At 47.1% G+C, this 22,123-nt stretch overlaps 1 protein-coding gene and 1 long non-coding RNA gene across 7 annotated transcripts in view; one reads left to right on the plus strand and one right to left on the minus strand.

Moving 5' to 3' along the window:
* Positions 1–4,579: 4,579 nt before the first annotated feature.
* The window catches only part of PHACTR1 (phosphatase and actin regulator 1), a 336,171-nt gene continuing 318,627 nt past the window's right edge, over positions 4,580–22,123 (minus strand). For 5 of the 6 annotated variants that reach the window (XM_030928570.1, XM_010357141.2, XM_010357139.2 and 2 more), the window contains 5 exons: positions 21,708–21,763; positions 16,662–16,723; positions 11,440–11,580; positions 8,795–8,871; positions 7,179–7,962 (listed from right to left, as the gene is read on the minus strand). In XM_030928570.1, coding sequence (XP_030784430.1) covers positions 7,947–7,962; positions 8,795–8,871; positions 11,440–11,580; positions 16,662–16,723; positions 21,708–21,763 — 352 coding nt within the window. In that variant the 3' untranslated portion in view covers positions 7,179–7,946. Of the gene's footprint in view, positions 7,963–8,794; positions 8,872–11,439; positions 11,581–16,661; positions 16,724–21,707; positions 21,764–22,123 lie in introns of all 6 variants that reach the window. The other variant, XM_010357137.2, reaches the window with a different exon arrangement.
* Positions 20,526–21,443, plus strand: LOC115896883. The gene is made up of 2 exons (XR_004056792.1): positions 20,526–20,651; positions 21,135–21,443. It is a non-coding gene; the product is annotated as an uncharacterized LOC115896883 (long non-coding RNA).

The raw sequence follows: 22,123 nt of genomic DNA on the forward strand, positions 1-22,123 counted from the left end.
CAGGGCTTGGAGGCAGTCGGTGATCTTTCCCAGTCTGTGATCCTCGGTGTCGGAAGACTATGTAATCCCTCAAGACAGGCAAATGGGATCACTGGATGGATGCTATGGAAGTGTGAACTCAAGAAGGTAGAGAGAAAGCCACAACACATCAGCGTAGCAGGGAGGTTAAAGGCATTGCCTTAGAGTCAGGCAGACCTGGGTTTGGAAGCCCCTCCACCACTTACCATGTGTGTGACTTTGCCCACGTTGTTGTTTGGGGAACTGAGTTTCCTCATCGGTGACCAAGGTGTTGTAAGGGTTAAGGAAAATGGTGCATGAAGATGGCCTAGCACAGTGCCTGGGGTATGCTAAGTGTTTACTGTGTGGGAGCTGTTAGTGGTGCTACTGGTAGGAATCAAGTGACCAGCCAGCTAGAGTTAGACATCAGGGCCGCCACCTGCCAGGAGTCAGAGGAGACAGCTATTTGTTCATCCTTTCTTTGTTTTGTATGCTCCTCACTGCGTTTCAAGGTTGCCTGCGTGAGACCTCTCTTGGACTCCTTTCAGGGAAGCTTCACTGCTCAGTGCCTGAAGGCCCTTGTTAAAAACCCTGGTTGTCCCTGAGGTGGTCACCACAACATGGCCACATCAACAGCGTCCCTCACAGGACTCCCAGACCACACACACCAGAAGGGTCTGCCCGGGAAGCCTGAGCAGAGTGATGGAGCAGGGGACGGGAAGTGAGGCTGGCGGAAGTGAGCAAGGACCACACTGTCACTGCGGATGCCACACTGCAGAGTGGGGCTTGACGGATAAGATAGTGAGGGCTGCTGCAGGCACCAAGCAGGAGGGTGAGGTGAGCCCGTCTGAGTTTGGAGAGATGACTCTGGCGGCAGGACTGGATGCTGAGGCCACAGGCAAAAAGACCATGGCTGCCGTCATCCAGGTGGGAGAACCTTTTTCAAAAATTAGTATATCTGTATTTTATGTTATTATTTATTTATGTTTCAATAACTTTTGGGGTACGGGTGGCTTTTTTTTTTTTTTTTTGGAGATAAGAGTTTCACTCTTGTTGCCCAGGCTGGAGTGCAATGATGTGATCTCAGCTCACTGCAACCTCTGCCTCCCGAGTTCAAGTGATTCTCCTGCCTCAGCCTCCCAAGTGGCTAGGATTACAGGCGACTGCCATCACACCTGGCTAATTTTTTGTACTTTTAGTAGAGATGGGGGTTTCACCATGCTGGCCAGGCTGGTCTCGAACTCCCGACCTCAGGTGATCCACCTGCCTCGGCCTCCCAAAGTGTTGGGATTATAGGCCTGAGCCACCGTGCCCGGCCCCACAAGTGACTTTTTGTTACATGGATAAATTATATAGTAGTTTAGTCTGAGATTTGTGCTCCCATCACCCGAGTAGTGTACATTGTACCTAATGTGTAATTTTTATCCCTACCCCCCTCGCACCCTCCCCCTTCTGAGTCCCCAGAGTCCATTATATCATTTTTAGGCCTTTGTGTCCTTATAGCTTAGCTCCCACTTATGAGTGAGAACATATGATACTTGGTTTTTCACTCCTGTGTTGCTTCACTTAGCATAATGGCCTCCAGCTCCAAGTTGTGGAACGTTCTATGATACCCTGCTGCTTTTTAGAAAACCTGCGCCAGGGGCTTGGGACAGATCTGAGCTATAGCCATAGACAGGGAGTCATCTGAAGCCACACCCATGGAGGAGATCACTTAGCACCTGTGGCGAGTGAGCCAGGGAGCTTTTCCCGAGTCAAACTTGTCCTTCGGATTAACAGGTTAAGTAGCCACATCCATGGAGCACCCTGAAACCTGCGATGCGTAGGGGACAACGCACTGTGTTGTAGACATCACCCCCAACATCACCCCAGGGTGTTTTGCCCAAGGGCAGAGGGAGGCAGAAGGATGTCAGATAACCTGATTGATAGCGGCTTCGGGATGAGGCCCCACAAAGGCACTTGGGAGGGTAGGTCCCAGGGCCACCCAGCTCTCCAGGAGGGCAGTGCGTGGCAGGGTGGGACCGCAGGGAGAGATGGCAGATTTGTGGTGACCTGAAGGAGAAGAATCTAAACTGTTCGAGAGACAGACCTCAGCAGGACTTGCTTTAAAGCTAACTCTTTCCTAACGACTAAGTTGAATGTTTTAAAAATTTCGGCTGGACACAGTGGCTCATGCGTGTAATCCCAGCACTTTGGGAGGCCGAGGTGGGCAAATCACAAGGTCAGGAGATCGAGACCATCCTGGCTAACATGGTGAAATCCCATCTCTACTAAAAGATACAAAAAATTGGCCGGGCGTGGTGTCAGGCGCCTGTAGTCTCAGCTACCTGAGAGGCTGAGGCAGGAGAATGGCGTGAACCCGGGAGGCGGAGCTTGCAGTGAGTGGAGATCGTGCCACTGCACGTGACAGAGCGAGACTCCATCTCAAAAAAAAAAAAAAAAAAAAGTCCGATATTTCCAAATCGTGGGCAAGCTGATGCTCCAAAGAACATTAGGAACATCTATTTCAGTGTCTCTGTTTTCCAGATGAGGAAATTGAAGCCCAGATAAGCAGATGCGATAGACACACCAGGCTGCCCCTTCCTGCGGAGAATGTGTAGCCACAACCTTTGTTTCCTTAGGAAAGGGCTCCCTCCTTAGCAGGATTATGGCCAGTTTCCTTCCCTCTTGCCAGACAGTCTGTTAGGAGCTTTATTTATCAAAGCTTTTTCTTTCTGGTCCTTTCACTGCCCTAAAACTTGCAATAAAGTTCTCAGATTAATTTATCACAAGTTAGAGAGCGGCGGGCGAGGTGACTCATGCCTGTAATCCCAGCACTTTGGGAGGCCGAGGTGGGTGGATCACGAGGTCAGGAGTTCGAGACTGCCCTGACCAATGTGAAACCCTGTCTCTACTAAAGTACAAAAATTAGCCAGGCACGGTGGTGCTCGCCTGTAATCCCAACTACTCAAGAGGCTGAGGCAGGAGAGTCGCTTTAACCCAGGAGGCGGAGGTTGCAGTGAGCTGAGATCGTACCACTGCACTCCAGCTTGGGTGACAGAGTGAGACTCTGTCTCATTAAAAACAAAACAAAAAAAAAAAAGAGCTCTGGAAGGAAGGGGTTCTTCTCCCAGCCTTTGAGACTCAGAAGTGGAATTCCTGGACCAGCAGTATCAGCAGGCCCTGAGAGCTTGTTAGAAATGCAGACTCCCAGGCCCCATCCAGACCTACTGACTCAGCACCTGCATGTTAACAAGACCCCCAGGTGATTCCTAGGCAAGGTGGTTTGAGCAGCATGGTGCGAGGTTGCCCTTTCCCAAAACAGCCTTTCTACACTGCTGGACCAAGGATATGCTACCCAGCAACGTCACCCACCTAAAATGCAGCCCCCTGCTTCCCTCAAAAGCCTTCAAAGCGACGAATTAGTAACCAGAAGGTTATGCAATGAAGTTCTTTGCTTTATAGATCAAATACTCAGGCTTCTCAAGAACGGAGATAGAGGCCAGGCACGGTGGCTCACACCTGTAATCTCAGCGCTTTGGGAGGATTGACTGAGGCCAGGAGTTTGAGACCAGCCTGGCCAACATGGTGAAACCTGTTTCTACTAAAAGTAAAAATACAACAACAACAACAACAACAACAAAATAGCCAGGTTTGGTGGTGCACGCCTCTAGTCCCAGCTATTCAGGAGGCTGAGGCAGGAGAATCACTTGAACCAGGGAGACAGAGGTTGCAGTGAGCCAAGATCTCCAGCCTGGGAGACAAAGTGAGATTCCGTCTCAAAAAAACCCAGAAAAACAGAGATAGAGATTAGGACGAGAAGGACTCAAAAAACAAAGTAGTCTGGGGCTTTTGTTTAGGGGCAGTGACAGTCCAAAAGACCCCAAGGCATTGCTGTTCTAAGACTGTCTGATACCTGACACTACAGAGATGACCCTGAGTGATTTCACAAAAAGTTAAATTTATGTTCATTATTCCTGGATCATTAAAAGGAGAGTTGACATTTTAGATATTCTTATAAAAATGTTGAGGAAGGCTGAATGCAGTGGCTCATTCCTGTAATCCCAGCACTTTGGGAGGCTGAGGCGGGCGGATAACGAGGTCGAGATCGAGAACATCCTGGCAAACATGGTGAAACCCTGTCTCTACTAAAAATACAAAAATTAGCCAGGTATGGTGGCATGTGCCTGTAGTACCAGCTACTTGGGAGGCTGAGGCAGGAGAATGTCTTGAACCCGGGAGGCAGAGGTTGCAGTGAGCTGAGATCATGCTATTGCACTCTAGCCTGGTGACGGAGCAAGACTCTGTCTCAAAAAAAACAAAAACAAAAACACAACAAAAAAGACAACAGTTGAGGAAAAAACTCCCAGTACACAAAAGTCTTCTAGAAAGTTAATGTATGTGCTACAATACTTCCTTCCCCCAGTAATACCAGAGACATGCGGTTGTCCCGTATGTCCACTCAGTCTCACTATGTATGTTGCAGGTGAGCTGACCGACCTCTCCCATTCCTGAAACCTCCGTTTCCCAGTCAAAGCATTTTGGGTGGTTTCTGCTGCTGGTTGATAAAACACACAAGAGTCAAGAGGTTTTTTTTTTGACTTTTTTTTTGGTTTGTTTTTAAAGAAACTGCATACATCATCAGAGACAAACAATAATTTAAATGCCATGCAGTTTCTGTATGTACAAAACCTAGGCCACAGAGATCCAGTTTAATTCGTATTCTCTATTTACATCGTTTTCCTCATACAGCCATCATCTGTTAAATTAGAACCCGGGAGATCAGGGGATTGACGGTCACCACACTCACTCCTATACAAAGACAAACTATGTACAGACACCCAGGAAGCAACTGGAAAATGCAACCGGTCTGGGGATTAACAGACAGATAGGGAGAAAAAGTCATTGAAGGTGACCTTTGCCCACCGGCTGTGCACAGGGAGAACCTGAAATTCCATTCATCGAAGCAACACAACACGATTTTCATTCGGCAAATAAAAATACATGTTCATAAGCGGGAGAAAAATAAAATCAGAGCTTTTCATCACATTTACCGTCACGTTGTTTGGTTTCTCTAATCTGACATAAAGGCTAAAGTTTTAAAAGTTTTACAGGGCTTTGAGGGCCTTTGGAGATGAATATATCAACCATTTTTAAAAAGCTAGTAGGCTGATGGCGATCTCTTCTGTCATTGATTGGGGGCAGGGGGCAGGATCGGGCAATGTCTAATCTTTAGAAGGAAGCATTTGATGTGAGACATTTCACATTTTTCCTCTCACACTAATCCAAATGAAAAAATGCTCAACTGGGAATTTATACACATAAAATAAACTTTGACTTGCCAGCTGCAGCTTTTTCAAAAAAGAGATGCATTTTAAGTCATCTAGCTCACCCTTTTATTTTTTCCCTTAATTAATGTCAAATTGTCATCTTGGAAAGTAACACAAATTGCTACAGTTGTCATGATGTTGTAGCCGAGAAAAAAAGAAAGAAAATTGAATAGGTCTCTAGAAAGACCTTAAGGTTTTAAGAAAGGAAAGAGACAGCAGAAGGCCCATCCTGCAGGCCACAGAGGTTGCTGAGCCTGTGTAAGAGCCACTTAAAACAGGCTTGAAATAGCCCATCCTGAAGGCGCAGGACCTGTCAATGGCAGGGGAGGTGCACCCCTCAGTCTGAGCAAGTGACTTCTGGAAAAGAGGTCCTGCAGGAAGAGCAGTGGAAATTGTGTTCAATATCTTCCATGCACAAAGTGGACTGCAGCACGAGGGCACTTTGGGCGGAAACCCTGGGCTGTTTGCTGGCTGGCTGCAGGGAGATCCACTTGGGCCTTATATCCCCAGGGAATCTGAAGGGCCAAGAACCAAGGCCAGCAGAGAAGCCATGGGCCTATCATGGGAGGAAGTCCAGTCAATGGAATGAATTTCCTTAGGACTCGCTCCTGGTCAGGGAGGACCATCATGCCAGGGCACCACGTGTGCCAGGAGCCCAGCTGCAGTTAGAAGAAGTTCAGACTCAAAGCCTGGCCGGCAGGCACCTCCACCTGGAACACATGCCCGCCCACCCGCCGTAGAGAAGTTCAACGAAAGAGCCCTACATCTTTCGTCATACCATTTGCACATTCAAACGTCAGTAAGCCTTTCGGGAAGACTGTGTTTACAGCCACACTAAAATCCTGATCACATTTTCCCTGAACAATACCTCTCCCCACGGCAGGAACTATTCAGATTCAAGAGTTAAAAAAAAAAAAAAAAAAAGGATCTAGTGATGGCATCCTCCTTGGGTTGGGCAGAGGCGTGCTGGCTCCAGGTGGCAAGGCAAAGCTGCAGCTGGAGGCACCGCCCAAAGAGCTGCCCTGAACTCTCCCCAGCAGTTGTCCGGCTCCTGGGTTAGTGCCTACATGAGAGCGGTTCATGCCTGCAAAAAAATGCAATGGCCTCATTGACAGGTGTGCATCCTAAGAGTAACCTGCTCCCACAGGGTTCGTGGTGGGAGACTGGTTAACTTTTTGGAAAGGCCAAGCTGGCATCTTTCTAAATGGCATGTGTGGTGGAGAGTGTGCCACCACCTAGAAAGACTGGGGTAACAATGGAGTCACTCCAGAAAGTGAGAGAGCTCTGTGACTGAGGGCCTGCGAGCTCTGTTAGGAAGGAAAACGAAAGCTGCAATGGGCCTCATTAGGATGCTTGTTAGGGTTTAGGAGGGTCTTGGCCTCATTGCACACCCTACCCTGGGTATCCCAGTCAGAGACATACCCACAATCACGCTTCCCGGCATCATGAGGGAGAGGGAAGAGCTCTCTGGATCAACTGGAGCAGGAAGGGGCACTGTGGGCAGGTGCGGCTGGTGTTGGCCTGATTCTGGCACATGCCCAACTCCGGGGCTCCTTCACAGAAACTCTTCAGTGCAAAAACAAAAAAGAGAAGGCCATGGAGTGGTTCTGGAGTACCAGTCCCTCAGTGGCTGGAAAGCCAGTCCTATAGGAAAAGTTTCTGGCCTGTATGCACTGGTCCTATACACAGAAGCTAGGAACTCCCAAGCCATATAATCACCGGCTCCAAGACACACAGAGAAAATAAATGTCAGCCAAGCAATTTCTGACCCCACAGGGTTCAATAGGGTCCTCCCACTCAGACTTATAAACAGCACAGGAGTACCTTAGCAATGGCTGTGTGTGTGCGCGTGGGTCACTCATGACACTGGACTCTCTGAACACAGATGGGTTGATTATTTGAACTGAGCAGATGACAACTTTCCCCTTCTAAACCAGAGCTTCCCGAAAGGCAGCTCAGCTCAGGCAGAGGGGGCAGGATGGGTGCTCAGTGCCAGCCTTCATAGCCAAGAGGCAGCCAGACTCCCCCAGAAATGGGCCCTTCCCTTTTGTCCACTGTGTGGGTGGTGGCTGAAGGGAGGGAAAAGCCAGGGACAACTGAGAAGTGCTCCCTCCTTCTTGGCATCAACTTCAAAGGGCCCCCAAACCAGATGTCATGTCTGGAGCCAGCACATTTGGCCAAGTGTAGGAGTCCAACCAGATCATTAGCTTTGCACAGTACCCCCCAAAACAAACCCACCCCTTCAGGTTTCTTTGGACTCAGGTGACAGACACTTGTGAGGAAGAGGTTTGCTGGAGACTTCATGAAGGCAGTGCCTGCTGGGCCTGGCTGGAGAGGACAAGGACCATTCCACCTGCTGGAAAGTCTTCAGTCAGGGCCCTGCCGGTGCCCTTGGCACTGCTGGGGTTTGGGATGCATTTTGGTGTCAGAAGTGGGACCAGCAGCTCGGACCACCGAGCCATCACTTTTGCGTTTTCACACATAAAATCCTGATTGTGTTTCCTTGATTTTTCTTCTTTAAAAAAAAAAGGCAGTTCAGAAGATTTACATCATAAAGGGGAAGTGAATAAATACCAGCACTTATGGTTCTTATAAATTTATGTTTTGAAGACAGCATAGCACTCAAGAGGAATTCGACTGTTAAGGTCGGTGAAACCTGAGGAAACAAATAATTACATCAAGACCAAGGGGCTGCCAAAAGTGCAGGATTCAACAGTCCAATCTCCCATCCTCAGGGAGTTTCTTGACCGTGAGAGGGAGGGGTGAGCTTCCCACCATCATCCCCACAGGAGCGCCACTGAACACACACCTGGTTTTGAAATAGTTTCATCAGGGGCAGCCCTGGTGGCCTCCACCTCCTGCCATCAGCCTGGATCCAGCAGCAAGGTGCAGAACCCAATCTGTGTCTCTGAGTCTCTAGACTAAATACTTGCTATGTCCTATTTCTCTAAATGTTTCCCCCAAAAGAAAGTCAGAATTAAATCAGTAGCACTGTTGCTAACTAGCAATGCAACCTTATATAAGTCTCTTAATCACTCCGTGCCTCACTTTCCCCAAATATCATCATCATGCTGGACTGTCAGGGAGAATGTCAGGGAATAATAGAAGTGGTCCACTTTGGAAGTCCCACGTGGACTTGGTATTTTGTTCAGGTTTGGCCTCTGCTGACTGGTTGCAAATTGGCAACAATCTTTTCTCCTTGACTTGAGTTTTCACGAAAACTCACCTTGGGGTTGTTGGTAGTCTGGTGCTTATCAGACCTTTAGTTTAAATGAGTGGACCTCAGACTTTGCAGAAAGTTGCTTTTAGCCCGGGCCATCTATGTTCTGCTTCCTCATTTCAGTAACCTAAAGTGGAACTGCATGCCTACCTTCCTATTATCTTCCCTCCCACGGCACCCACCAACCCACTCGTAACCCACAAGGGGGAGAGCTTCATTTGGAGATAAATATTGCAACTTGAAGGAAAAAAAACCCCTCGATACTAACCTTGTTAAGTGTCTACTCAATTCATGAACTTCCATCTCAGTGCTTTTGAATTCATTGAGCTCCTTTCGGATGGCAGCCTGGAATCAACAGAAGCCCATCAATGTGCAATGGGAGAGAGTCAGAAAAAAACTCCCCTTTCAGTTCATTCCTAACAACATATTTTTCTTCTTCAACAAAGACCAACAAGTTTAAGATGAATTCTTTCATTGGGAGGAAGAAAAATCACCTGAGATGTCATTTAAAACAAAGATTCCCCTCCTTCCCTAAACCTAAGTTGCAAATGATGACAGGCTATTGGCCGAAGTGTGTTTTTCTTCTTCTTTTCACAGAGCTGTGGCATTGGGGCATCAATGGTGGTGTATGCCTACCCCACACTTCTGGGGGCCCAAGAACACATTCAATGTCAACCTCTCATCTTCCGTAAATAAACAGAGCTCAGCACAGGCACACTTTTGCCTCGAGGTGGAGACTTCCAGAAGGCATGGATCAAATTCTCCAACCAAATTAGGGGGAAAGGTGATGGCTAGCTCCCTACCAACCCTTTGCTTTTGCTCTTTTACAGCTTGCCTGACTCTTCAGTGATGTATTTCACCATGTAAGATATATTTTGAATAACCTCACATGTTCTGAGATGATCCCAAATCACCCCATCTTTACAATACTGCCACCGAGGAGGCAGGGCCTGGAATCAGACAGCAAAGAGAAGCCATGAGAGAGCAGGGGAGGAGGAGGGGCTGGTAGAGAAGGCAGCTGGGGCCGGAGACAACCTCACTCCTTCGTCAAGAGTGGAAATCGCAAATGCCTGCCTTCTTGCACAGTTCTGTCTATGGCCGATACCTGCTTTGATGGGAATATCAAGGCCCCAGGAGTTTGAGAATAGAAAAGTCTTCATGTAGGATCAGAATGGCCCTCCCCAGGAAAAGAAGGCTGGCTTAGGTTTAAGTGCCTGGGTAGCAGCTTTGGGGCGGGGGCAGGGGTCACCCTGTGCTTCCTGTTTTTTTTCCCCAACAGCCACTGAGAAACTGGATATGTTTTCGGCCTAAGAGCTACTCAGAACTCTATGAGGGTGCAAGTAGAGATGTCTGTGGTTTCCTTGCACACTTGCGAATATCCTTATCCTTGCAAGCATACCACAGTGAGAGTGTGGACAGGAGAGGACAAGAGCGAAAGCCCCTTCCTCTTCGTATTTAGATGACACACTCCTGGGGAGCTGGGTTTGTCTGTCTGGGGCACGGCAGTGCCAGTTCCTGGGTTGCTCTCACAAATTCCCTTGCAGGGAAGATGTGAATGCTGTGTTTACAGAGGAGGGCATAGTCTTCCACGCATTGTGTCTGTGGGTTGACCTGCCACAGGCGAGGTCGTCTCTGGAAGTCTATCTGCCTCTGGCTGCTTCATTCCCACCCGAGTGTGGCAATGTGCCTGCATCCATGTTTCCTGCAACTCCTGGATCCAGGGTTGGTGATAATGTAGCCAGCCTGGGCCGTAGATGACTTCCTGCTGAATCATATAAGAAAACCCCGGGTCCCTGAAACGGACAGAGTGAAGGCAGGACTGTTGAGCAGAAGGCCCCTGACACACTCCATAGTTTCTATTGTCACCTACACATTGGGCAGATCATTATTCCAGACTATATATATATAAAATAAATATATATATAATAAATATATATATATTTGTATGTTTGTTTTTGAGATGGAGTTTCACTCTTGTCATCCAGGCTGGAGTGCAGTGGTGCAATCTTGGCTCACTGCAACCTCCGCCTCCTGGGTTCAAGCAATTCTCCTGCCTTAGCCTCCCAAGCAGCTGGGATTACAGGTGCGTGCCATCACGCCCGGCTAATTTTGTATTTTTAACAGAGATGGGGTTTCATCATGTTGGTCAGGCTGGTCTTGAACTTCTGACCTCAAGTGATTTACCCGCCTCGGCCTCCCAAAGTGCTGGGATTACAGACGTGAGCCACCGCACCCAGCGCACAGACTACATTTTAGAAAAGGCCCTTAACCCTCCAGCTCCTCATGGTGACCAGACTAGAATCAGAGAGGATTACCAAACAGACGTTCATTCTGATGCCTCGTCTGGTGGACAGAGAAAATGATTTCTCATTGGCATCACTGCTTTTCCTAAAAAACAAACTGAACTTCAGATTATTCTTTTTGTTTTCTGAATCGGCGAGGGTCTAGTGCGGCGAGATATGTTTTGCGACGTCTCTTTGATTTGTGCCTATTTCTCTCCTGAGGTTACGTGTCCACTTTGTCTTTTCTTTTGGTTTGGTGAATCCCCTGTTGGATGCCGGCAGCAGTGTCCCCTACACGGAAGGACTGTGATGAACCCAGAGCCTCGTGCCTTCACCTGTCTACGCCTATCCAGTGCTATTCTCTTTCTCTGGGCACAGCCTCCTAGGCTGCTGCTCCTCCTCCTGTAAAACGGGCACAGTATTATGTGCCTTGTGTTTTATTCGATTCAGCAGCCTTTCTGCAGATTATCTCTGGCCCCTGGTGAAAGGTGTTGGGGTCCCAACACTCCATGACAGGGACTGCAGCTGAGGCCTGGCTGCGGGTCTCCCTACACGCTCCCCAGCGGTGAGCCCAGCAAGACACCCAGCAGATGATCCTGCCTCCCACTCTCCAGCACTCCCCTCTGCTTACTTTGTCTGCAGCGGTGAGGCGGGTCCACGGCTTATCTGCCCTGCGGTCATAGTCCTGAGCGTCAGCCACCTCCACGTAATCACTGAAGCGGATGAGGATCTTCCTTTCCCGAAGCTCTTCCACGGTGGGCCTTTGACTGAGCTGCAGGGAGGGAGAGAGACAGACCCAGTCAGCCAGAAAGGGTTGACCACGGCACTCGGTCCTGTCTGTGAACTTGCAGGTGTGGAAAATAAGGTTCAGTGAGGCAATGGATGCGTTGCATAGTGAGTGAGGGGCAGGGGGAGGGGGAGGGCCGGGGTAGGGGGACCCAAGTCTCCTGACTCTTGGGACTGGACCCTTTCTCAGTCCTAAGAGAGAGCTTTGTTATCCCTTACATACCCTCTAGGCCAAGCTCTATCTTTTTTTTTTTTTTTTAACTTAAAAAAATCTTTTATTATATTAATTTTCAAAAGAAGGAAGGAGACTAATATCATGAATTTGGTGTATTATCACCAACTTCAACAATGATCAACTCTTGACTACATTCACATGTGGATTTCTTTGAACCAAATTGCAGGCATCATACCATTTTACCTGTGTATATTTCAGTATAGAATAGAAAAAGATCAGGACTAAAGTACATTTACAATACTGTGTTTACACCTATACAAATCGATAGTAAACGGTCTCTATCTTCATGACATTGCTGAGTTCCAGTCGCTACTAGAAGCTTGTCTTTCTGTTTGGCTGTGGGCTTCTGTAGTGGATTTCTTCTTATCTGTCCTACTCCCGCCAGGTGACAGGGATATTCTACAATGATTCTGTCTTATTTTGGATTTGCGAGTCCACATCTGTGTGTCACATTGAATGCCTTCTCCAAGATGGGTTTGCAATACATTTTGTGTGTGTTTTAGATGCAAAAAAGCGTATGTGAAAATGGTATGCAAACTTGGGGTATGCGGGGATGGGAATCTGCTGGCTGAAGAGGTCAGTCCAAACGCTGGTGACAGCCCTCTGCAAGAAGGTCAAGGGGAAGGTCAGTCAACAAATGCGGAGCTGAGTAAGTACAGAAAAAGGCCACATTTATGCCAGGGGCGACTCAGGACCAGCCCTTTGGATGGTCCCTGATGAAGGACTGCAGGAATGAGAGATGAGGCAAGTAAAAGGAAGATTCACATGTATTTTGCCATCTCCCGATATTAGCCATGAGGACCCCTTCCTCTACTTTAGCAACATAAGGCTGACATTTCTATTATCTCTTCCTGTCACCAGGTTTATTTCTCCCGGAGCAACACAATTGCTGTCTTTAAGATGCTGTCAATTGATGTTCAACCAATGCTACTTAAAAGCAATTTTCCTTCCGAGCCCTAAACTCTGTGTAATTCTATTACTAGAAGACACTGACTCATAGAATCTTGCAACTCAGGCCCATAAAACAAACACAATGGAGTCCAAACCACCCTGGCAGTTTCAACTCTGCAACAGGCAGCTTGCAGACACCCTTGGCTGGTGCGAGAATGTTCCAACTTGCTCCCATGCTGGCAGAGCACAATTAGAGGATGGCTGGCAGGTATCAAATAGAATGGTGACACATCCCAGCCAGGGCCAAGGCAGGCCTGCAGCTCCCTCTCAGCCAAAGGCAGGAATCTCTGGGGATCAGGGGCTCAGCCGCCTCTGGTGCCGTCCCCCCTGCCTAGACTGCACATAGCCCTCCCTTGGCTTTCTTGGGCAGGACAACATTCTGGCACCAGTGTGGGCCTGTCGCGAGAACCCACAGGCTTCCCAGGCTATTATGGCTGTGGTCACCATAAACAAAAATAGCGATCATCTTGGCTCCAAAACGTGATCTCCACAATGTGAGTGCAGGGAGATTTTGTGCTATAATTAAAATACATAAAGACATGCAATATTTGTCATATTTCCTCCAGATAAACAGACTCCTACTCAGAATCCTGTCTGTGTTCCTCAGGACTTGCTGGGTTTACCCCAAGGGGCTGGACAAAGTGTTATTTTCTTTTCTTTATTTTTCTTTTTTCAGATAGAGGCTCACTCTGTTGCCCAGGCTGGAGTTCAATGGTGCAATGAGCTCGGCTCACTGTAACCTCCACGTCCTGGGTTCAAGTAATTCTCCTGCCTCAGCCTCCGAGTAGCTGGGATTACAGGTATGCACCACATTGCCCAGCTAATTTTTGTATTTTTAATAGAAATAGGGTTCACCATATTGCCCAAGCTGGTCTCGAACTCCTGATCTCAAATGATCTGCCGTTCTCAGCCTCCCAAAGTGCAGGGATTATAGGTGTGAGCCACCGAGCCTGGCCCAAAGTGTTATTTTCTAAGTGTGCCATGATGTGAGAAAAATGGTTAAGCCCTGACTTTCAAATTTCTCTTCCTGGAAATTATGACCTGGATTTTACTAATATCCTGTCTATGGCAGGGTCTGGAGTGAACTGAAGACTAAGCATAAACGCTGCAGGTCAGGGGCTGTTTCTTGTGCCTGAAAATCGTGGGGCCTTGGACACTGCCTTTCCAAATCAAGATGGCACTGCGCCCAAGTGCTCAGAGGGAATGAGTGAGGATGCAGCTGGCTGCTGCCTCTGAGAGCCACAGTTGGTGCAAGGACCCCAGCACTAACAAACAGCCACCAGGACACTCCTCCGTGTGCATGGGCTTATGCCCCTGAGCACGAAGGGCTCAGAAGATGCACCTTTGGCCTGGTGCTGGCTGTAGCCCTTGGGGCATCTGGAACCTGAAGTGCTTCCTTGAATGCTGCAAAAATAATCTTTGCAGCCAAAGTCAGGCCCGCCTCGGCCTCCCAAAGTGCTGGGATTACAGGCATGAGCCACTGCGCCTGGCCGCAGGCATGTTTTTTAAAAGGCAAAGCATGTAACTTATATATTAGTCTCAATTTGGTCAAAGAAAATGACTGATCTGTTGCTATCAGCCTCAGTTACTACGTTTTATTTTTTAGTTTTCTTACTAGTGCATTACAATGAAATAGAACTTTATTGAAGAAGTTCTTGGGCTGAGGGCAAGTCACTATAAAGCAGCCACCATCACTGGTATCTGGTCTTGGTGTGATAAATGCTCAAGAGAAGAACCTACACAGGGCCAGGAAGTGATGATGTAGGTTCCCTACCTGCTGGAAGGCACCACATCTCTGCCCACAAAAGCAGACGTGGAAGTTGCCCCTCTGTTCTTCTAGTCTCTCTCTCTCAGAAGCAGTTATCCCCCTCAAGCTCATTATTTCTAATCCCCCCAGCCAGTCCCAGGGGAAGGTAAATGCTAAAATTCCAAGGCCATTTCCCGGGGAGAAGAAAGGAGAGGTAAGAAGGAACTAAGAGGCAATTATTTGATTGTGGAGACTTGCAAAAACTATGAACTATTTGGGGTCCCCATCCCTAGTGTTACCCACCCTAGGGAGATGGGTGTGGAAAGGAAGACTCTTTACTCATTGCCAAATCATGCCATTAGTCAAGTTCTCCATAAAATCATATCAACTTTGTTAAGAGATAGGAATTAAGTAAATGTCTAAGTATTTCTCTATGACCATCTTTTAGCAAGCAACTTTTAAAATTGGGGGAATTTTGGGGATCTAGCAACCAATTCCAAAAAATCTGATGAAAATCCGATTTAAACGTTTTTTTTTTTTCTAAGTTTCTAGACCTTTCCATATCAGAAATGAAGGTTTATCACAGTGTCTTTTGCAAGCCCCTGTCATTTCAAGGACACGATGAGAAAAAGCTAATGTGTCTCCCCTGCTCTTCTCACTACTCAAGCTCAGGAAAAAGTGCACCCTGCATCCAAAGAGTGGGTGGGCGTAAGGATGTAAAGGGTCCAACCTTGACGGGTAGGACAGCGACTGGCTGGTGAAATCACTTAGCTCTTGCTCTAGTCTCCGCCAGGGTGACGCCAGCCAGTCGTCTGACCATTCAGGCACTTGTTTATCCTGCTCTTGCTAATTGCGTTGGCATTTGCCTTGTCACCAGGTTATCTGGGATGCTCGCAGGGAGAGAAAGTGTTGAGAAATACAAACCATCTCCTTCATAATTGGTATGATATTTCAGGATCTCTGAATTTCTTCCTTTGTGTGATATTTCTGGAGAGAAAAATCCAGTCATAAACCTTTTTACAATGAATGTTAATGGGCCTCTTAACTGTCGCTAAGATATGAGTATCTTTCTCTCAAGATGGTCACTGTAGGAGGCTGATTAAAAACACTTTGACTTCGTCAGACAGAAGGTAGTATTATATCTTGCATGTCATCAATTAATTAAACTTTTCAGCATCATCCAAGAATAGCCTTAACAATGCGTTTGTTGTTAAAGAGGACACTCGTGTGGAATGATATGCATGCGAGGCTACAGTGCATTGCCAAACCATCTATTTTTGGGGTTAAGAATATATTAAAATTCCAGTTTTATGACTTTTATCTATGTGCTTCTCAACCATCTGCTTTAAATTTGTCAGCACTTTCATAATTTAGCCTCATAAAGTTGCATAGTTCTTAATTCCTAGGGAAAGAATAGTGTCAGGGAAGCAAAAAAAAAAAAAAAAAAAAAAAAAAAAAAAAAAAAAGTCTATATTTTCCCAGGGTCATAGCAAATAATTGTGTAATATTTGAACTAGTAATTTTTCTTTTATTTTGAGACAGTCTTGCTTTGTTGCCCAGGCTGGAGTGCAGCGGTGTGATCTCAGCTAACTGCAACCTCTGCCTTCCTGGGCTCAAGCAATTATCCAATCTCAGACTCCCATGTATCTGGGACTACAGGTGCACATCACCACGGCCAACTAGTTTTTGTATATTTACTTTGGCAAAGACAGCATTTTACCATGTTGCCCAGGCTGGTCTCGAACTCCTGGCTTCAAGTTATCCACTCACCTTTGCCACCCAAAGTGCTGGGTTTATAGGCATGAACCACTGAACCTGGCCTTTGAACTACTGATTTTGATTATGAATTTCCCATTGCTTAATGGGATTATAGTGAATTTTTAAAAACAAAACATTCAGTGTAATCAAAAATATAACACAATAGCCATCAAGTTATTTGGGAGTAGGTGGGTGTCACAAAATCAAACAACATTGAATGTCACCAGCTCAAAGGACTGAGGGTCATGTAAGAGAGTGGCGCTCTCTGACACAGGAGGAGAGGAACCAGGCAGCGGTGAGGCCACTGAGGCCAGCAGAGGTGTGGCGGGCAGCCCACTCTCGCCTGTCCCAGCTCTTGGCATGGAGTACCACCTACCTTTCGGGTTAGCCTCCTCTTGATCTCTCTCTTCTCCTCCTGTTCCTCTTGTTCATTCCGAGCTGAAAGAAATATTTAAGATGTTTTTTTATTTCAGTAAACAGTGTTGTGTAGAGGTGCATCCTTTGGACCTTGGCAGGCCAAGCATTTCAGTTTGAAAAAGGGAAGAGAGAGCTCCTGTCCCCTCCCCCAGCTGCCCTTCTCCTTATGGGGATTGCTTTCCAAACTACCTGCGTTATTTCAAATTGCTACTGAGCAGGTCAACCTTATCATTTTGCCTTCTTTACATCACATGGGGTTTCAGGTCTCCAGGCAGAGATGCTGGGGTTGAGAAACATGGCTACAAGGAAGGTAGGTTTTTTTTTTTTTTTTTTTTTTTTGACAGGGTCTCGTTCTGTCTCCCAGCCTAAAGTGCAGTGGCACAATCATAGCTTAGTGTAGCCTGGAACTCCTGGGCTCAAGTGATTCTCCTACCTCAGCCTCCCAAGTAGCTAGGGCTTCACATGCACGCCACCACACCTGACTAATTTTTAAAAATTTTTATTTTTTATTGAGATGGAGGTCTCATTATGTTGTTCAGGCTGGTCTTGAACTCCTGGCATCAAGCGATCCTCCTGCCTTAGCCTCTCAAAGTGCTGGGAGTACAGGTGCAAGCCACTGCACAGTGCAAGGAGGTGGGTGGGAATGTTGACACAGGGACACACAGGCATTTGAGGAGATGTGAGGATCCTTTCTTTGGATAAGACTGGGGCTCACTCATTCTCTATTGAGCCTCCAAACACTGAAGGAAGCTCATTGTGATGTAGTCCTTGTGTCTGGTGCCCTGTGGGGGTAGAGAGAGCAGAAGACCTGCTGCAGGAACAAGACAAGGCAGGAGGAATTTCAAAACGCTCACCTTTCACAAGCCCTGATTCCATCGATTCTTTGAATCTTCCAAGAAGTCCACAGAGCATGGGTGAGGCCAGAGTGTGGGATACAATTGCCTGCATGTAGACTTTTTAGGAGTGGCTCAGAAGAGTAGACTGCAGAGCCTAAAAGCTCTTGGCTTAATACATGGGTGATTTACTCATCAGATTTTTAAAGAGCTGTATATAAGAGAGTCTGGGGAAGGGGGCAGATATTTGAAGGGCAGAGAATCTGGGCTTATTTCTCCTTTTAAGCTAACTGGATGACCTAGGGTAGAGCATTTCCCTTCTGAACCTTGGAAGAATTCCTTGATATCTATGGAAGCACAGACATCAGCGTAGCATTGTTGGACTTGAAAAAACTATGGAAGTCAGCTTGTATCAAGGAAGGCCTGTGATTCTCAGGCCTTCTGAGATTATATTTCAAATGGTGTTAGTAAAAGGAAACACATTGATTTTGCCGTAGGGTGCATCATGACTGCCTGAGACACAGTTGTTGAATTATATTTTGGCAACTTCATTAGTTTGTTGTATTGGTGCACACATGCAATTCAGGTATGGTTGCTTTTTGTCTTCGTATGGGACAGGTCTTTAAAGGAAGGAAACCCCCTGTGCCTAGAAAGGGGTGGGGACCATCTGATAACTGTGTCACCTTTACACTGAAGGTGACTATACCTCCCACTAGCACAAGTGGTGTGAGGTCACAGCAGAACTCAAGCCCTTGAGGGCCACCCCCGTGGGGCCAAATCAGGGCCCCTGACTGCCTGCGGGCATAAGGCTTTGTAGAAAGGCAGCACAAGAAACAGCCACATCTTGCTGTGGGCTGAGGTCACCAGAGGTCCCTGCTCCAGCCCACCCTACAGTGCCTGAAACCATCACCATGAGTGTGCTTTCCTTTGGATTAGAGATCTAATCTCCCTCCCAGAGTTTTTTTGTTTTTTTGGTTTTTTTAATGCAAATTTCTCTTGAATAAAAGCCCATTAAACGAGTCAGCCATTAATAGCTCAGTATGAATTAATCTAGCAGAGATAAACTGGGGGGCAGACAGCAAAACCCGGAAGCAGGGAACCCCCAGACAGTGACATTTGTACAAATGCAAATTTCAGTGGGATAAAATCTATTAAACTGGTCAGCCATTAATATCTTAGTATGAATTAATCTAGCAGAGATAAATGGGGAGGCAGACAGCAAGAACCAGAAGGAGGGAACTCCCATTTGGAGATGTCTCAGGTGGGAGAACAGATGGAAGGAAAGGTAGTCTGGATGTTGGGTCACTGGGGACAGCTAGAGGGCACACGGTGAAAATTTACAGAGGCACAGAATACTAGGGCCATGAGGGTCCTAGTGACCACCTCATCTACCACCACTGGTTTATAACTGAGGATCTGAAGGCCCAGGGGTGTTAAGTGGCTAGTCACACCCTACCTGGCTCATTGGTTACACAGATAGGCTTTTTCCTGTGTTCATGTTTTGCTTGGGGCCGGCTCTACTCCTCATTACTAGCCTCAGACTTCTGATCTTACAGGCCCCTTCGGAGCCATGAAAGCAGGCATCCTGTGACACAGCTGATAGAGCATGGAGCCCTTCATCTCCTATGTGCATTTCTTAGGTCACTCTTGGGGGTGGGGCCACAAGCTACCACCTACGGAATCGATACCTTTAGTTCAAAGCCATTGACCAACTCAGGTTCATGAATTTTCAGGCAGAAGGTACCAAGACAACCGCATTAGGCAACCGGGAAGACAGGCCAGGAAAGGCCTGTGATGTCATCATTACAGCTGCCACCATCAGAGGGTTCATTATGTGCTCAGAGGTACACAGGGCCTCACTGGCTGCTGGACAGAACAGGGGCTGCTCCCAGGTCCAGGCAGGGTGAGGCTGGAAACCAATCCAAGGCTCTCAAAGCTCCAGGGCTGAGCCATGGCGTCTCTGTGCCCTGTTCCCCACCGCCCAACACCGAGCAGTTCCTCGGTGAAAGCTGAAATGGCTGAAAGCTCAGAAAATCAGTTTTAAAACAAACTGTCGGAGGATGTTTTCTTATATGACTAGACATTTTTGTTTGTTTATTTAACAATCGCGATAGATTAAATTTAAAAAAATATTTAGGAGAACATAGTTCCAGAATCCAGGGAAAAATAAGAACCTGTGGGAAAACAAGTTGATTTCTGAAAAGTTTCAAAACTATGAAATGATCCGTCTGTTTGAATTGGTCAAGTAGTGATTTAATTTGCAACTATGTGGCCAGGACAAGAGGGATTAGGGAAGAGAATAAAAGAGAGCTATGGGAACAATCTTTCACAGCTCCTTTTTGGTTCCCTGAATCTAAGCTCCCTGCTTGATGGTGGTAAAAACCCAAGCTCAAAGGACCTGTGGTCTCCCAGGGATCTGGACAAGCCACAGAGGGGATGTGATGCCTTTGAGAGAACCCAGAGCTGAGCTAGGGGACTTTAGATCTCTTTTCAGAAACCGTATTCCCGGTGTGATAAGCACCATTTTCTGAAACCTAAATAATCCCCGGAGGCTTTTAGCTTCTTTGAATTTAGGCCTCAGGTCAGAGGCCACAAGTACAGCAGGGGGTTGTGAGTAAGTTGTACAGGCTCACCTGGCTGTTTATCTTTCTCTCCAACAACGGAATGTTTATAATGGCTCAGGTACCAGATTGAGGCAGAAAGGAAGACATCATATAGGCCAAATGTTCCCTGACCTTGGAAATCCTTTGAAAAAGCTCTAAATTCATTATATAGAATATTAAGCTTGGAAACTTTGAAGGGTACCCCTTGGGCAGAAAAAAAATAAATGCACATTCCTAGAGACCTAGGCAATGCTTAGGGTTCCCCGAGGACCGAGGAAGGCCCAATCCTGAAAATAACTTCCACTGAGAGTTGAGGAAGTGGTGGCTGGCGTGGGGACGGGAGGCAAGATATTGATAAAGGCAGGGTTGACATAAACGGACATGCGGGGGCGTCAGGCGGGGGTGGGTGCTGTAGGCAACAGGCCTCCCCATCAGAGCGGAACCCAGCACCAACCTTCAGCAGACTACGAAATACCGAGCAAGTCACAAGGCCACAGTGAGCACGGCAGAAAGGTAAAGTCAAGCATATTTTAGTGTGGTTACAGTGGAAATTCCCGGCAAACTCACACTGCGGTTGCATGTGATTTACTAGGCACGGAGGGGCGGGGGAGCGGGGGGAGGCGAGGAGTCAGTCTGTACAGCATAGCATTTCTAGAAAACTCTGCATAGTATATATCTTTCCTTTCTGGAGAGAAATTAGAAGTGTGTTGTGCGGTAGGGGGAACAGGGTCATGAATTAAGCCAGAAATATTTGTTCACTATCTTGAGGCAATGTTGGTGAGAATGGTAGCAATGACTGACTAGAATGGTTTGATTTTTAAGTTATTTAATATCCACCACTAAACTGACGCATACTGGTGTCCATCAAATGCTTGATCTTTTTTAGTATTTTGTATCCTTTTTTTTTTAAAGCACCAAGTGGATCCTCTGTACATATTCAAATGTCTCTGTGTCTTAAACCAAACAAGGGGCTCATTTATTTTTTTCTGTCTGCAGCAATGGTGAAAGGCAGTTTTCCTCGAATGAGAGCATCAGACAGGCATGCCCGGGACCAGCTGTGGGAATCCTGAGAGACAGACATGAAGCACTTCGCTTGGAAATGCTTTCTTAGTCTTTAAATTTAATGTTCAAAGGGATGAGGGATTTTTATCAACAGCAGCCAGCTGCAATGCAAAGTCATGCTTTCTAGTCTCAGTTCAAATGGCCATTAGCCGCCCATATCACAGTCTCCATTTTCAAGCCAATTTTGGTTTAAAGGTGACCCTACTCTCAAAAATCATTAAATAATAAGTGGTCTCACTCTAATTTTTCAGCTTCTCTCTGACTTTACAACTCACTAAAAGGAAGGCTCTGCCTGCCGCCTGTGAGCTTCTAAAGTGGAATAAAATTTGCCTTCTCTTTGGGGAGGTCGTCTTTGGTGTTCTAACACACACGCATGAGGCCTCAACCGTTAGAAAGGTTTTCAGTGCTTTCCGCACAGGCGCAAGGTAGAAACCTTGTGGCCTACCATTAAATAATAACAAAAGCCGCCACAAAACATCAGGGATTGCCATGGGCTTAGTCACTTACGTTTCAAAATGTTCCTCTGTTCCAGTTCTTCCGCAGTTGGCCTCTGGCTCAGCCGCCTACGGAAAAAATCCAGGAAAAGTTTTTGGACCATATCATAGCCTCCTTGGGTCATTAATCTCCTCGGCCCTTGCAGATACATGAGACAGAGTCAGTGGCTGGAGTTCTTGTTCCATCCTGTGCTCTGAAAGACTGACTCTCGCCACCACCGCCTCCTCAGTTCCTCAATTTCAAGCCCAGGAGAGGCACGTGCGTCATGTCACAGCCGCTGACCCCCACCCTCCTCCCTGCAGCGGCCCCTCCCTAGCCCTGTCTCCTCCAGTGGCCCCAGGCAAGTGGACTGCAACTTAGACGGGACTCTTTTCTTCACAGAAGTCCTTTTCTTTCCTTGTGGCCTCCTAACTTGGGGACTGTGGCCT

The sequence above is a fragment of the Rhinopithecus roxellana genome, chromosome 4 (assembly GCF_007565055.1).
Source record: "Rhinopithecus roxellana isolate Shanxi Qingling chromosome 4, ASM756505v1, whole genome shotgun sequence".
NCBI lineage: Eukaryota > Metazoa > Chordata > Mammalia > Primates > Cercopithecidae > Rhinopithecus > Rhinopithecus roxellana.